Source organism: Pelecanus crispus, chromosome 8 (assembly GCF_030463565.1).
Source record: "Pelecanus crispus isolate bPelCri1 chromosome 8, bPelCri1.pri, whole genome shotgun sequence".
NCBI classification, from domain to species: domain Eukaryota; kingdom Metazoa; phylum Chordata; class Aves; order Pelecaniformes; family Pelecanidae; genus Pelecanus; species Pelecanus crispus.
Genome location: NC_134650.1, coordinates 6673586 through 6685736, shown reverse-complemented (window position 1 = coordinate 6685736; position 12151 = coordinate 6673586). Strand labels below are relative to the sequence as shown.

Here is a 12151-nt window from a genome sequence, read left to right as displayed (position 1 = left end):
AGGAAGTTTTTTTGGGGGGAAGAGACCCCATGGAGGAAACTTTTCCTAGGCAAAAGCATTGATGGGAGCTGGACTGGGAAGCACTGTTGTCTTGGAAACTCTTGTGCTTTGGAGCTGGGTATGTCTGATCTTCAAAATTCCTTTTTCTTTATGGACCCCAAATTAGAAGTTGTCAATGCAGTCAGTGTATCTTTTTTCAATGGCTCTGATTTATATTTAGCCCTGTGTTGGGAAGTTCCAGTGCAGTATTTTTGGTCATTAGCTCTCCTGGTCATGTTTGGGCTAAGGGTCTACTGTTGAGTGGATAAATCTGGTTTGAGTGTAGTCCTGTGAGTTATAGCCTTACTGAAAACACATGAGCGACCACAGATAGAAGTGTAATTTTAATGAGTAGTTTCATTAATAATGGGGTAAAAAACAGCCAGGGAAAGTTCATTAACGGCTAACTGATTCCACTCCCAGCTATTGTACGGTTAGTTCCGGCTGAAGGCTCTCAGTAGTTTTATTGCTTAAAAAGGGCATGGTCATAAGATGTTGTTTCGAAATAAAAAGCTTTATTACCCTATCAAAAGTTTCTTTTTTATATATTACATTTATGATGCGTCCTTAAGGTGCGTATCCGAACACTTGGACTTATATAAGCATCCAGGCAGCTATTGCCGTGTGATGTTCTTTATCCTGCCTTGTTTCAGAGAGCTTAGATTCCCAAAATCCCTTTTGGCCGTTTGAATTTGGGACTCTCTTCTGAAGCTGGAGGAGGTGCTGTGCCCACCCTCATCTTGCTGCAGAGCGGCGTCCCCCTTGCCAGCATCTTGCTTTCTGTCACTTGGGGTCATCTGGGAGATGCCCCATGCCATCTGGAGAAGGCCTTTGAGATGCTGTCTGGGGGGTTTTCTGAATTAACCACTCGAACGCCCTTCCACATATACTCTTAAAACTCTTTCCTTTGTGTACCATAAGGGAACCAGAGCAAGGAGCAAGGCAATTAAAAATATTTCTCTTCCTTGGGTTTGTCATGGCTTTAACAGGCCATCACCACCAGTGCTTTCAGTTCTTTTTCACTTGATTCTGGTTCTTCACTGCTCACTCCAGCGGTCACCATCTCACGTGCTCAAACTTCTGGAGCTGCAGAGAGATGCTGAACATTGCTCATAAAATTGATGCCAAAAGCTGACTCTCTTTTCCAAGTATATAGTGAAGAGCAGCTACCATGCAACTTATTTTTTGCTGCATGCTTTGGTCACAGAGAACAAGGTCGTATTTCTATATGACATGACCCAGAAACCCAAGTTAAAGAGAAAAATGGAAGGAGCTTTTTAATTGTAGTTCTGCAACTTAAGCTGCCCTCTCTCCAACACAACGGATGGGTACATGCTGGACCACAGCTCCTTAAATCCACGTTTTAAGGATTGTGGAGGTAGGGGAGGTATGAGTGATGGGCATTGCTTTTGCGACCTGAGACCTTCAGAGCGTGGAGGAGAAAGCTTCTCTCTCTTTTCCATCCTCAGGTGACGTTGTGGACATCTACCAGCGGGAGTTTCTCGCCCTCCGAGACCGACTGCACGCAGCCGAACAGGAGAGCCTGAAGCGCTCAAAGGAGCTCAACCTGGTCCTGGAGGAGATCAAGAGAGCGATCTCGGAGAAGCAGGCCCTGCGGGATATAAACCGGACCTGGAGCAGCTTATCTGGTGAATAAACAGAGAAGTTGAGGAGCTCGGGCTGTTTTGAAGCTGTTGCTAATGAGGAGGTAGCGAGATGTGCGTGCGTGTGTGTGTGTGCAGGGCTGCGGACAGGACATGCTCTTCTCTCCCCTGGCGCGAGCCAATTGCGGAGTTCAGAGGGATTTGGGAACTCTTAAACTCCTGTTTAATTAGAGGTACATATGCATCATTAAACACTGAGATTTGCCTCTGCCACGGATATTTGCCAATTTGCTTGCTTACAAGCCTTTTTTTTTCTTGCAAGTCATACGTGCCGTTTCCTATGGCTGTATTGAATCCATATGGAAAATGGGTATCCAAAGAGAGGGGGGAGGAAGAAGTTAGGTTGGCTGAGCACCCCTCGCCAATTTATTTGTTCTTTTTTTTTAAGTTGCTCCGTTTTGGATCTCTACAGAAAGATCCAATTTGACCTTCATTTTTATCTTCATTCTCCCCGCTCCTTCCCAAATATTTTGGGATTTCTTTAAGGCCCTCATGGCTCCTGCTGAACTTTAATTGGGTTTGTGGTAGCATGTTAAAGGTTGGCCTGATTTTTTATAACCCAGCAGTAGTCTCGGGTGGCCAGGCTGCTCTAAAAAGGCTTTTTGCCTTGCAGTCTCTTCCTACCTACCATTCCTTGCAATTGATTCCCTTTTCCTTTTTAAGACGAAACCAAGTTAAAACTGTGGAATATCACCAACAAGAATGTGCTGCACCTTCCCACCATCTTCCATCATTTGCCACATTTGCTGTCAAAGGAGAACAGTCTGCAGCCAGCCGTGCATGTGGGACAGGGGCGCACTGGAGGTAAATGGGAATTAGTGCTGCTTCTGGTGCTCTTCCTCACCTTAGTGCCTGTCCCTCCCCTTTCCTCCGGGCCTGGCTGTGGTACGGAGATGAGCAGGACTGGAGGAACGGCTGCATGCATCATGCAAGCTTCCTTGGCATTGTGGCACGCGGGGTGGGTAAGCCATGTCACATCTGCAAGTCTACAGGGGAGTGCTCTCTGTGCTCTTGACTGGCACTAAAATGTTCTCAATGCTTCTGCCAGATATTTTTTGCTGCTTTCCATCTCCAGAGTGCTCTAGACCTTGCCTGGAAGGCGGTCAGATGAAAGCACAGTTTGCAGGGTGCTTCATGGAGACTCTAACCAGTCTTAAGAGACAAATCCCATCTGGAGTATGACGTTGGGTACTAGATGATTCCCCCCTGCTCCCAAATCCCAACCCAAAGCCAAAGACCTGACTTATCCTTCCTAAACTGGGGTGCTTCTGGCCATGGGAGGGGTTTGGAGAACAATGGTCATCTTGAAGAAGTTGACTGTTCCCAGGCTGAAAAGGCCCCTCGGAGCGGGAGGGGTTTTGGGTGTTTCCTTAGGCATCAGTCTTTCGTGGAGAAAAGAAAGAATCTATCTGACTGCCATGGGTGCCCTGCCAGCCTGGGGCACTGGGGTGCTGCTGGTTGGTACTGGGCTGGGGGACAGGAGTATGGGAACCCTACGTAGCCCAGGATCAACCTGATCAGCCAGCCTGCTGATCACTGCTGGTTTTTAACGACGGACTGTGGCACCGAGCAGGTGAACCATGAGGCGGTCACGGGAGAAAAGCGAAGTGTCTTGTCCCAGCACACCTCCCTCTCTAAAATCTCTCCTTGGCCCTGGGCAGTGTCTGTTGTGATGGGAATCCCCAGCGTGAAGCGGGAGGTGCATTCCTACCTCACCGACACCCTCAACTCCCTCATCTCAGAGCTCACTCAGCAGGAGAAGGAGGACTCCGTCATCGTCGTCCTCATCGCTGAGGTAAGACAGAGCTTTGCCTGTTTATTCCGTTTCCCCGTTTATCCCGTTTCCCTGGCCCCCATCCCCTCCCACTGTCTGCCAGACTCGGTGCCAAACAGGACGGCTGCCCCCGTGGAGGTCAGCTCTGCCGCTTGTGGGGGCAGATAAGCCCAGCCTTGGGCTGCCGTCTGACCAGGATCATTAGGTTCGTCCCGCTCAAAACGAAACACCAGTTGGGCCAGAGAGGGTCAGGACGCGAGCAGGCAAACATTAACAGCTGCCAGTGCAGCACGTGTATTTATCTTTCTCATCTAAATAGTGATGGCTCTTGCAGGGTGCTTGAGTGGTTGTTCCCAAAATGTGCTGGAGCAGCCCCATGGCCACATCTGGGGGAGCTCTCAGACCCGCTCCTGAAGCAGCTTTGTTTCTCTGCGTGCTTGTAAGACAGCACTAACCCCCTCTCCAAAGCCAAGAGCCTGCTGATTTGGGGCTGAGACGAATATGATGCCTCTGCGTACTGGTGCCTGGAGCCCAGAATCAGTTGCTGAATCCGGGGGCTAAAAAGCCTTGATACATTAATCCGCAAGAGCTGCTTTTATCTATGGGTTTAGATGGTTATTTTTCTCCATGGCTTTCCCCTCAGGATTATTTTCTTGAGCTTGAAGTGCATTTGTCTTAATTTCCAGAAATCCGGTGAGAAAGATAAACCTCAGTGGCGTGTTACTGGGAGCAGAACAAAGATAAATGTCTGGGTTTGCTGCCTGTTTACCCATAATTTGACATTTTGAGTAGCATTTGGCTTTTGAGTCTCTGGCTGGTATTGCGTACAAGGAGAAGGTGTGCACAGATGGGTGCAGCCCGAAGTACCCGGGACAAGGTTTGGTCCTGACCGTCATTTCCCTTTGAGCCAGGACCGGTTTGGTGGCTGTTTTCACAGTGGGTGAGTTAAAGCATGAGAGGTTTTAAGTAACTTGACCAAAACCATCTTCTGTCTAGGACTGCAGTAATTTTTTTTTTTTTGTTGACTCGAAAATAGGGTGCACGCTGTGATGGCAGCACCTGACTTTCTGTGTGTACCTGTGATGAGGGAAGTGAACAACAAAGATATTAATTCTGATACCGTGAAGTGCAGGAGCGCACACGCCGTAGCCCGGTAGCAGCGATGGTAGTCGTTGCAGCTCACCACTGTCACTGTTCTTTCGTGCTGACACAATGTCCTCCTTCCATGCAAGTGTCAACCACCGCTGTGCCTGCTCTGCCTCTTCCCAAAGTGTTCCTTGACGTACCTGCACTTGGCATTGCTTGTTAAGGCTCTTCAGGCACGGGATAAAGAGTAAACAGTGGAGAGGTGGTATGGACCTCGAGCGGACGCTGGGTAATTTAGAGACTCAGGACGACGAGTGGAGCAACTGCGTGTCCTTTCTGGGATGGGGACTTCTCATTTCCGCGTGCCACCGCTAACCACCGTGGGTGTCATCCAGGGCGGCTGGGCTGCCTGGGAGAGCCGGGGGCTCCTCGGCTGGCAGAGGGGAGCCCTGGGGCGAGCTGGCTGGCTCGGCTGTCACCAACCCGCCGTTTTGGTGGCAGCTGGGTGCTTGGAGCGGAGCTGCGTGTTTGCTCCCAAAGCCAGGACCATCTTTCCTGCCTTTGTTTTTCCCGTTGCTGTTTTCTTGGCAGCGCTGGGGTGAGAAATCAGTCCAGCACCGGGAGCCTGAGCCCTGTTTAGGAAAGGGACCTTTTTCCTCTCGAGAAAACCCTCCGTTGTCACCGTTCCAGCGTGGAAGCGGCGTCCTCGGCTTGTGACATACATCCCTGGCGTCTCACTTCTCACCTCCGCCCGGCGCCGAGTGCAGCGGCAGCTGGTCCCAGCTTCTGTGATGCTGCGTCTGCAGATCCGCCCGGGACGCGCAGTCCCGTGATCTGTACAACCTCCCAAAACAATACCCCACCAGGAAACAGGCACAGCTTTTGCCTCTGGGTCTCCTGCCCTTTGTTCTTGGATTTTGTTTTCCCAGTCACTGTGCAGATGGTTTCTGTCCAGTGCCTGTCCCTGCGTTTGCACTTATCTCGCCTGCAGATAAGCGGCATGCAGCGCTGCTGACCTTTGCCTTTGCCTCCCAACCGTTGCAGGTTGCCAGGTTGATTGTGGGAACAAACTGTTGTTTTAGGAAGAAGAGTGTCAAAGTGAACCTGAAATGAAAAATGCACGCTTATAAATAAACCTCTCTTTTTCAAAAGGGGTGGAGATCCTTTTCTGCTGAGAGTATTCGCTTGGATGAAAGCCAGCGTGTATAGAGAAAAAAAATAAATAGCTCAGAAGTTAATACTTTGTGCAAACGCTTGGCGCTGGCAGGGGCAGAAGTGCCAGGAGAGCACGTGGAGAAGATGTGCAGGGTCCTGAGTCCTTTTGGGGTGTTTTTTGGTGTGTGATGCCTGTGGTTAACAGTGGCCACGAAGGAGGGCTCCTAGGAGTGCGTCAGCACAGGGAGAGTGGTTAAACTGGATAAAAGGAGACATGAAGATGGTACGGAGGTGCTGACAGTACCCCCAGGGTGCCTGGAAGGTGATTTCTGAGCAACGGGGGACACAGACTGAGGCTGAAGGATCTAACACTGCTTATCTTTTGTTTTCAGACGGATCCGCAGTACACAGCTGGAGTGGCAGAAAATATCAAAAACTTGTAAGCACGTCCAAATGACTACGGCGGTACGGTCTGTGCCTGTAGCGAGGCCAGGGAACAGCTTCATTAAAGAGAAAATACACACTTTCATGCTTCCCTTTTTTTTTTTTTCCTTGTTTGGGTTTTTTTCTGTTCTTAAACTCTGATCTGTCTTTGCTGTTGCTGCTCCACTTTCTGCTTGTTCTAAAATGCGTCACATATGCAGCTTCCATTAGGCTGCTTTGTGCTTGCAGTATTTAACACAGACGGTCATGCCGTTTCATTTTGCTCTTTCTGTCCTGTGGCGTTGCGAGAAGATGGATTATTTAGATTTCCAGTGATCCTGGCAATTGTTTCTGTGTCTAGTGCAGCCCTCTACCTGCTCTGCGGAGTCAGAGCAACTGGGCAGCGTGGTAAGCACACCCAAATGCTCCTGCCTTATTTTGCTTTAAAATCCGTGATCCATTTTTCTTGCTGCTCCAGCCTGTTTGTTTTTCCCTTGTTCTAGGCGCTAGTTACATTTGTCTCTCACGCTAGCTGCTATTTATGTCCTGGAGTCTTAGTGGCTTTCGCAGCTTCGTCTATGGCTGTTTAGGCAGACGCCGGTGACAGATTATTAACCGTGAGCCGGTCCAGGCGTTAACAGCATCAGAGCTCAGAGCCAAAAGAAAAAGGTGGTGAGAGAAGGGGCTGTGACTCCCATCCAGCTCCTGCGATTGCATGTTTCCAAAGGATCGCAGTCGCCGTAAGGAGATGCAAAAGGGCAGCGCATCCTCCTGGCGCCCCGTGTCCCCGAGCCAATGATGGGAGAGGGGCTGGGACGTGTGCGGGGAGGGTTGTGTTCCTGGGCACTTGCAGAAGAGCTGAAACAGAGCCCTCCATCTTGCTGCGCAGGAGCTGGCAGAGCTCCCCTCCTTCTGCCTGCTGGCAGGAGGACGCACTTATCAGGGGATAATGGACCGATTGTCCGATGGATCCTGATGAAATTACTGGGTGCTGCTGCAGAGAGTGCTTCTGCATAGAAGGCCTGAAACTTTAATTGACTTAATGATTTGATTTCTCGCTAGCCCCCTCTCCAGTGCCTCCTTCCCTTCCCTGATTCACTGAAATTATTTTTCTTCCAAATTGAATTGAGGTGGTGTGGGGCCAGGGCAGGCTGAGCTCATATCGCAGGAGCCGTTGCTGCTTTGGTGCAGGTTTTGTCAGCTCAATGAGAAGCTTCTGTTTCGCTGCTGCCTGAGGAATGGAAGATTTGAAAATGTTAGCTGAAAATCTTGCCAGTCCCAAGGAGGGAATAAGGAAGGGAAAAATAAGTGAGAAGTTTTTGGCAATCTTGCTGCTTTGTCTCCCTCTGCCCCATCTCCCGTCCTCCAGGCTCTGCACAAACAAAGGAAATCAGCCTTGCACCAAATGTTCTCAAAAAGGCAGTATAAAAATAACTGGTTTTCCTGCTTATCTCTCACAGTTACAGTAATCTGTGGGTATTGCTTGCAAGGCTGTTGTAGGTACCTATTTTTCAGATGGGTGACTTTTTTTTCTGTTTGAGTTTGACTCTTTAAAGTGTTCTTAACCACATTATAGGGAAAAATATATGCTGATTTTATCAGCATAAGAGAACTAGGTAGAATTCCTGCTGGCTGTCCTAACTACAGCACAGCGGTGTTTAAAGTAACTTATCAGAAATGCATAACATAATCTCTGCAAAATGGCTTTTAATTACTGATGCATTTGGAAAATCTCTAAATGCCGGTAATGCCAGCAAGTCCTTTCTTTGGTGAGCCAGTCTGCAGGTCTCTTTAATCCTGTAGAGAGTCCATGGTGCTCACGGCTGGTCTTTAAAGCTGACCCATGTTTGTGCGGGAGGGAGGAGGGATGCTGGGGGGGAGCATGCTAATGTGGGGCTATTAGAGACTGTGGGAGGGAGAGAGCAGCTTTAAAACTGCGTGGCAGTCCTTGCTGATATCCTTTGGTGAGGCCTGGAAGTGCACTAGCTGCTGGGGAAGTTTTATCTTAGAGGCTGTATTTTTTGTTTGGTTCTGCAGCTCAGTGTTTACCCAGCAATTTGGTCCATGAAATGGCGTGTCAGGCACGGAGGTATTTGTTTACTGCTGCTTTTCTCCCTCAGGTTCCCAAAGGAAATACACTCAGGTCTCCTGGAGGTAATTTCCCCGTCTCCGCATTTCTATCCTGATTTCTCCCACCTGCGGGAATCCTTTGGGGACCCCAAGGAAAGAGTCAGGTAAGAATCAATGAGCTTAAAAACAAGCAAGCCCTGAATTGAGTAACTGCAGCATCTCCCCTCCCGACTCCAGCAGGGAAAGCTCCTCTGCAGGGCCAGGCGAGGCCCTTAAACTTGCTTCATCCAAGAGCTGGGAGGACGTGGGGCGGCGGGGGGGTATGAACTGCTGCCAGCTTTGCAGGGCTTGCCTTGTGCTGCAGTGTTTCCATCACCAAGCAAAGGGGTTGTTTTAACCCACATGATGTTCGTTTTGGAAGTCCCTGAGTTTTCCAGTAACTCTTAGCCGGCCAGTTTGAGACCAAAAGGGAAAGGCCCTATGCCATCCCCTCCTCCAAGAGCTGTGTCACCTTCCCGGCTTAAACCCAGCCTCGGCTGGCTCCCTCGAGCAGCCCGGTGTCCCAGGAGAGATCGGTGCTCCCATCGCGTTCGTCTCTTGCAGGTGGAGGACAAAACAGAACCTCGACTACTGCTTTCTCATGATGTATGCCCAGTCCAAAGGCATATATTACGTGCAGGTGGGTTTGGTGCTGGGGCGGAGGGGATGTGGGTGTACCTGTGAGTTCGCTGTGGCTCGTACCCAGCTGAGAGAGGGAAAGAGCATGTCCAGCTGCGTGACGCAGCAGAGTGGGAGCGGGTTTTAACCAGATAGGTTCAAAAGCTAGGTTTCTAAGATGCTTTAGACTTGGGGACCTCCCGCACAGGGAGGGCAGGAATCCTTGTTTCGTTTACCTGTTAGACTGGGTGAGAAAAATCTGCTGGGAGCATCTTCCAAAATAAACTAGGTCTGTGCCAAAGCTTTCCTCCGGTCTATGGCGTGATTGCTCTGCACAGAGAGGCTCTTACTGGAACCTGGATGGGTCATTGGCACTGCGTGTCCTTTCCTCTTGCAGCTGGAGGATGATATTGTGGCCAAACCAAACTATCTCAGCACGATGAAGAACTTTGCCTTGCAGCAGCCCTCTGAGGAGTGGATGATCCTGGAGTTTTCTCAGCTGGGGTTTATTGGTAACGTTCTCCCCCCCCTCACCCCAGTCCCATCAGGCACAGGCACAAGTGCCTGTTGGTTCTTGCAAGCACTTATGCTCTTGGTCCAATGAGTTGTCCCCACAAGATGGTAAAATACCTGGACTTGATCCCTCCCTATTTTTGCAATGACCCTTGTGTTTGTACAGGGGAGAAAAATCCTCACAGCTGGTACTGCTGATACTGACTTTTAATAAAAATAAACCTGGTCAGTGGCCCAGCTGACAGCCAAACAGCTTAGACGTGACCAGTAGCTTTTAGGCTGGATGGGATCTGGAGTTGCCAAAGAGTGTGCAAAAGGAAGTTTACATCAGCACAGAACTATTTTGGGAACAGCAGTACATGGTTGCAGTAGCAGCTCGATCTGTTATTTTGGATACTGGTTTGACTGGCTTAAAACTTGTAGCTTTCGGGGCAGGAAATGGTCTGTCCTGCAGCTGGCTGAATGTTTTTCATCCTTATTTCTCCGCACTGAATGGAAGAGTTTTAGAGCTTTTGATACTGTTGTGACATGTGAGACACTAATGCTTTCTAATTCTGCGATGAATATTAAATCCGGAACTGTTATTAGCAATGCCAGCAGTACTGGTACATAAAACAGAGCTGCATGCTATTTCCTTTACGTAGAGAGATGGACACATCCAACCTCCACAGCCCAGTCTCCCAAGTTTTTCCTTCCCAGCTCTGATTCTTGACCATTTCATACCATAGCTGCTCCCTTTTCTCTTTCTTTGTGCTCTAGGAAAAATGTTCAAGTCTCTGGATCTGAGCTTGATTGTGGAGTTCATCCTGATGTTTTATAAGGACAAACCCATTGACTGGCTGCTGGATCACATCCTTTGGGTGAAAGTCTGCAACCCTGAGAAAGATGCAGTATGTAAACAACCTCTGTTGAAGGGAAACCTTCTGTTGTGTGTGGGCAAATGTACATTTGGTCTGTGTCTCCAGAGGATCTTTTCTGCGAGCTCTGGTGCTAACTGACTTTGCACCGAACCGTGCCGTCCCTGTGGAGTGTGCTGTAGGGTGTCCTTGCAGATTGTGTAAGCAAAGACCTGGGAATTCAGGCTTTTGTAGTCTGCAGCTGCCAGAAAAGGTATTATTTCTGCATCTAAGCACTAACAGGATATTCCTCCTCCAGTCCTCGAGGAGAGTAGCCGTTCCCCATTCTTCTGTGTTGTTTTTCATTCCGGTGTGCTTCTCTCTCTGAAGCCGTTCCCCGCTCGCTGACTATAACCCCAGAATAACCCTTTGGCTCTGGGCTCGTGTGTCGTACCCGCCTGGAGCACACATGCAGGCTGCTCAGAGAGCTCACCCCAGATGACCCAAGAGCAAGCCCGCCGTGCATAATGTGTCAAAATGAAGCCACAGCACACAAAGCTCTTCTCAGGGTTTCTAGGAGGGTGCAGAGGGGTGAAATGGCCTCCGCTTTCATGCTGCCATCTCGTTTGCAGAGCCATGTCTGCATGAAGCCTTGCAGACAGCAGCACAGAAGCCCCTCTGCCCTGCGGAGGTTGTGTTTGAACTCCCATCGGCGGCAGCAGCGAGGGGCTAAAGCGAGTGGGAAGGGCAGAGGAGGAGTGTGTGTGACAGCAAATGTAAGATGAGCTCACCACCAGATACTCTCCTGTCTCCTCTCTGAACATATTGTATTTACTCATACGCTCATTCGCCCTCCTCCTCCTCCGGCAGAGAATGAGCAGCGCAGTCCCTGTGCAGAGCTTGAAGCCAGTCGCTTAGGACAGACCTCATGGCCACAACTGCTCTGTGGTGGCAAATGCCAGAGCAAGTGGTCACTCTGGGGGTAAATACTGTATCTGTGTGTTGGGACAGGGCATCCTCAGGGCTCTGCAGAATTGGGGCAGGGATGTGGCTTAATCTGGCCTGATCCCTGGCAGAGGCCGTGACATCGGCTCCAGTCCCCCATGCTCAGCAGGACCAGTCTCAGATGATGTCCATCACGTCCTTCTGGCACTTCAAACCCTGTGCTCAGGTGTGACAGAGCGGTCCCCAGGCCTGTCTGGCAGCCACCAGGGTCCTCACAGCCATAGGTGAAGCCGGGGTGGTGGGATGCTGGGATGGAGCTGGGAACACTGCTGCTGTCTGTGCCCCCCCTTCAAAATTTTCAGTTTGAGCACTGATGAAATGCAGATCCTGCTGTGCAGGATCATCTCCTTAGCTCATCTTCACTCATCTTCTCCTACCTGGCGGAGCCAAGGTTTTCCCAGGGGAAACTGCAAACCTCTTAAATGTGTTGCCTTTTTAAAAATTAACCTACTTTCCATGTGGATTTCTGGCTCCTTTCCCCCACTGTTTGCATGATTAACTCTGCACAGTGCCCTTTCAAACATGACTTTCCCTTGTAAATCCCACTGTGCAGAATGAAATTGGTAGCAGGGAGGATTTGTCTTCTTGATTGAAAGTTTGTTTGACCTGGGCTTTTGGTAAGTGCTTTGCCTGCTCTGGATATATTCTGCTCTTTCTTTTTTAACTAATTTTAGATTTACCTGGGGTGGAGCTTTGTGAAAGGATGACCTTCTTACCACCAACTGAGCCATTCCCCCTCCTGGCTTGACTGAGACAATGCTGCTTTCAGCAAACGCTTCTTCAGCAGAAGGGGAAAAGGGGAGCAAGAGAAATCGGGAGCTGCTGTAGCTCCCTCCGTTCCCCTTCCTCCTCCTCTCCCCATCCAGAGTGAGATCAGACCTGATGGCCTTGCGTCTGGGGTGCTGGCAATGAGTAGGGTCTCTCCCATT

The 12151-nt window shown here is 49.7% G+C and overlaps 1 protein-coding gene across 1 annotated transcript in view; it reads left to right on the top strand.

The window, feature by feature from the left end:
- Positions 1-12151, top strand: part of MGAT4B (alpha-1,3-mannosyl-glycoprotein 4-beta-N-acetylglucosaminyltransferase B) — a 51379-nt gene that overhangs the window by 34489 nt on the left and 4739 nt on the right. Inside the window, exons 2-9 of the mRNA XM_075715096.1 lie at positions 1509-1688; positions 2367-2507; positions 3365-3498; positions 6111-6157; positions 8262-8375; positions 8815-8890; positions 9266-9380; positions 10141-10271. Of these exons, the coding sequence (XP_075571211.1) occupies positions 1509-1688; positions 2367-2507; positions 3365-3498; positions 6111-6157; positions 8262-8375; positions 8815-8890; positions 9266-9380; positions 10141-10271 (938 nt within the window). The remainder of the gene's footprint in view (positions 1-1508; positions 1689-2366; positions 2508-3364; positions 3499-6110; positions 6158-8261; positions 8376-8814; positions 8891-9265; positions 9381-10140; positions 10272-12151) is intronic.